Below are 3,704 nucleotides of genomic sequence, written 5' to 3' on the forward strand. Positions count from 1 at the left end.
GCGTACGGCGCAACTGAACAGAAATAACGCCTTTTATAAAATCATTGATCATAAGACCGTGGGCTATATACGGTGACGCGAAAGTAACCAACGCAACTGCGTCCGACCACAAATCAAACTCGCCATTGCTCATCATGAGCTCAGTGCGGGCTGTCGGGTGTTTCTGACGTTCAGGAGAAGCCCGCGGCGGAGATGTTGAGACTACCGATCGCGCGGGCCACCGGCCTGGCGGGTGGAAGGCACTGCGCCGTCGGTTTCCACACGACGTCCAGCAAGTCGCAGCAGGAGCTGGTCGAGGTCTTCATCGACGACAAGCCTGTGCAAGTGCCACCGGGAACGACGGTCCTGCAGGCCGCCGCTAAGGTGGGAGTTGAAATACCAAGATTCTGTTATCATGAACGTCTTGCCGTAGCTGGAAATTGCAGGATGTGTCTTGTTGAAATAGAGAAGCAAGTCAAGCCGGTTGCTGCGTGCGCTATGCCAGTGATGAAAGGTTGGAGAGTGAAAACCAACTCCGACCTGACACGGAAAGCCCGCGAGGGTGTTATGGAATTTCTGTTGGTTAACCATCAAAACAGAAATAACACCTACCTACAGCGCGACGCCTATATCTCGTCTTGCCAAAAATCTAATAATGGTATCATAATAAAAATTCACATGGATATATTTGGCATTTAACGCTCTTAAATTTGCGTTGGAAAAATTGTTATATTTGGCAAAAATAATAGGTGGGGGTGGGGTTAAATTAAAAAATGTGACAAATTTGAAAAATTTGATTACGCTATTGTAAAGAGCACAAAAAGCCGTAAACATTTTGTACAAATGTTTTGTTGTTACGCCTTATATTTTCGAAGATATTCGCTAAAAACGATAAAATCCGTTATTTTCAAGGGGTTGTTTCAACCTCTAAACGTCGAGATAAGCAGCAAAAAAAACCCGTGCTAATGTTTTTTGATGCTCGACAACATAGCCAAAGCGCATCCAAATCGGTCGTTATTTTTTAAGGGTTGTTTCTACCCCTAAACGTCGAGATAAGCAGCAAAAAAAACCCGTGTCTACTGTTTTTTGATGCTCGACAACATAGTCAAAGCGCATCAAAATCGGTCGTTATTTTTTAGGGATTTTTTCAATCTTTAAACGTCGAGATACGCCGCAAAAAAAAATACGAGTCTACTATTGATGCTCAACAACATATCCAAAGCGCATCCAAATCGGGTAGGGACACTTCCGACCGTTCCCTTGTCAGAGATGGCTCGGCTATGGTAGTGAGTGGACCTCCAATGAGGAAATGACCCGGTGTGAGCGCTGAGACGTCTTCAGGGTCGTCACTCAGCGGTTCTAAAGGCCGAGTTGAGAATGGCCTCGATTTGCGTAAGCAACGTTGTGAGTTTTTCCGTCGTGAGTAGAGTCTCCCCAATATCCGTCTCAGATGAAACTTCACGGATTTCACCACCGCCTCCCACTTGCCCCCCATGTGTGGAGCGCCTGGTGGGTTGAACTCCCATCTTGTGCAATCAAGTTGCAAAACTTGAGCAATCCGTTGATGTTCTTGAGAACTCTGGATGAACATTTTCTTGAGCGCGGCGTCTGCTCTAATGAAGGTTGTCCCGCAGTCCGAATACATGGTCTGAGCAATTTCCCTTTTTGCTGAAAATCTTCGGAAGGCTGCTATGAATCCTTCTGATGAGTAGTCACTGACTACTTCGAGGTGAATTGCAGAGGTGGAGAAGCAGACGAACACACAGATCCATCCCTTGTATGTTTTCGCACCTCGTTCTTTCCATGTCTTGATGGTGAGCGGTCCGGCATAGTCGACTCCTGTATGAGCAAACGGACGTGACGGCGTAACCCGAGAGAAAGGTAGTTGGCCCATTAGTTGATGAGCACGGATCCCCCTGTGCCGAGCACACACGACACACTATAAGATATGAGACTTCACCGGAGCCCGTCCGCCGATGATCCAATATTGTTGCCTGACATGAGTTAATGTCAGCTGAGTTCCTCCATGCAAGGTGCGCAGATGGGCGTGAGCGATGATTAAAGTTGAGAACCGTGAGTGGCGAGGTAAAATCGCCTGATGTTTGTTGTCCTGAGCTAGTGTTGATTGGTTGAGGCGGCCGCCAACTCGGACAATTCCTTGAGCGTCTATGTACGCAGTCAATCGACTGAATGCGTGAGTAGTTGGCAATCTCGAGTTGGCCGTGAGCATCTTGATCTCGTGCGTAAAGTATGCCGCTTGAGTAGCCTTGATCCAGAAAAGTCTGGCCTTCTCCAAAGCAGAGTGCGAGTCCAACGATTTAGCTCGGTGCTTTCCAGCAGAGAGGTGAACCTGAAACAGAAAGCTGGTAATTCTCAATAATTTATTGAGGGTTAAGTACCTATATATGAGGTCCCAGTGATAGTCCGACTGAGATGCGGCCGCATATAGCGCAATGCCTGGATGAGCCTCATGCGCGCTCAACTCGTCCGAAAGCGCGGGTTGTGATGGCCATGCTTCAGGGGTAAGTATCCACGGTGGTCTCGTCCACCATAATGAGTGGCTTTGGAGTAGAGCAGTAGTTAGTCCTCGTGATGCGCAGTCGGCTGGGTTGGATGTACCAGGTACGTATTTCCAATGTGCGTTCGCAGTGAGATTTTGAATTTGAGAAACTCGGTTTCTCACAAAATCCTTCCAGCGCGATGCATGAGATTTGATCCACGTGAATGTCACAACAGAGTCCGTCCACAGGTGAGTTGCTGTAACGTTTAACTTCAAGGTGGCTTGAACGTATTGCATGAGTCTTGAGAGCAGCAGTGCTGCGGTGAGTTCAAATCTCGGGATGGTGAGCCGTTTGAGCGGTGCTACTTTATTTTTGGAGCACACCAATGAAATCGTGGCGCCATTAGAGCCGTGGACGGTGATATATACGACTGCAGCCATTGACAGTTAAGAAGCATCAGAAAAGCCGTGAAATTCCACTGACGAGGTGCTCAATGTGTTATACCACCGAGGTATTGAGATTTTGCGCAAGCTGGTGAGTTCTTTTCTGATGATGAGCCACCGTGATTAGAGCTGGGATGGCAGTGGTTCATCCCATTGGAGCTTATAAAGCCAAAGCTCCTGCAAGAGCATCTTCGCCTTGATCACGACTGGTGATGCAAAGCCTAGTGGATCGAATATCTGAGTCACTTCAGACAAAACGAGGCGTTTGGTGAGATGATCGGTGTGCGGCGAGATCCTTGTTGAGAATGCGAATGAATCTTCTTGAGGAAGCCATCGTAATCCAAGTATTTTGGTTACGCAATCGTCAAATGTAATTTGTGAGCCCTGGTCCTTTTCTGCTTGAACCGCAGTGAGCACGTCTGGATGAGTCGCGTGCCACTTGGCCAATGAAAAACCGCCCGCCATGCACAAGTTCTTCAGCTTGAATGATTGGCGGCACTGCGAGGGGAAAATTGTGACCTTCATCCTCCACCAGTTGCAGCAGTGTTCGTACAGCCAAGAACGGGGCAGTTTTGGTACCATACGTGACCGTTGTTAGATAATATGGCACTTCATTAAGCTGATCGTCGATCCATAGAATCCGTTGTAAGTTCCAGTCATCTTCATGTACGTTGATTTGCCTGTACATCTTGGTGATGTCCGTGGCAACTAAATGCCGAAATTGTCGAATCCAAAGCAAAACATCTGTGATGTCTAAGTGCAGTTTGGCTCCTGTGTGCAT

General features: G+C 47.7%; 2 protein-coding genes across 2 annotated transcripts; both read right to left on the bottom strand.

Moving 5' to 3' along the window:
• Positions 1 to 1,183: 1,183 nt before the first annotated feature.
• Positions 1,184 to 1,624, bottom strand: LOC112452396. Its single transcript, XM_025012590.1, has one exon. The coding sequence runs from the start codon at positions 1,622 to 1,624 to the stop codon at positions 1,184 to 1,186; it is 441 nt and encodes a 146-aa protein (XP_024868358.1).
• A 294-nt stretch (positions 1,625 to 1,918) lies between these two features.
• LOC112452397 lies at positions 1,919 to 2,920 on the bottom strand. The gene has a single exon (XM_025012591.1). It carries the CDS (start codon positions 2,918 to 2,920, stop codon positions 1,919 to 1,921), a length of 1,002 nt encoding a protein of 333 aa, XP_024868359.1.
• Positions 2,921 to 3,704: the final 784 nt, after the last annotated feature.

This window comes from Temnothorax curvispinosus, unplaced genomic scaffold (assembly GCF_003070985.1).
Source record: "Temnothorax curvispinosus isolate PA1 unplaced genomic scaffold, ASM307098v1 QBEX01003340.1, whole genome shotgun sequence".
Classification (NCBI taxonomy): domain Eukaryota; kingdom Metazoa; phylum Arthropoda; class Insecta; order Hymenoptera; family Formicidae; genus Temnothorax; species Temnothorax curvispinosus.

Coding starts and splice junctions, on each gene's coding strand:
- LOC112452397 (XM_025012591.1), bottom strand. CDS start 2,920: ATGGCTGCAGTCGTATATATCACCGTCCACGGCTCTAATGGCGCCACG.
- LOC112452396 (XM_025012590.1), bottom strand. CDS start 1,624: ATGTATTCGGACTGCGGGACAACCTTCATTAGAGCAGACGCCGCGCTC.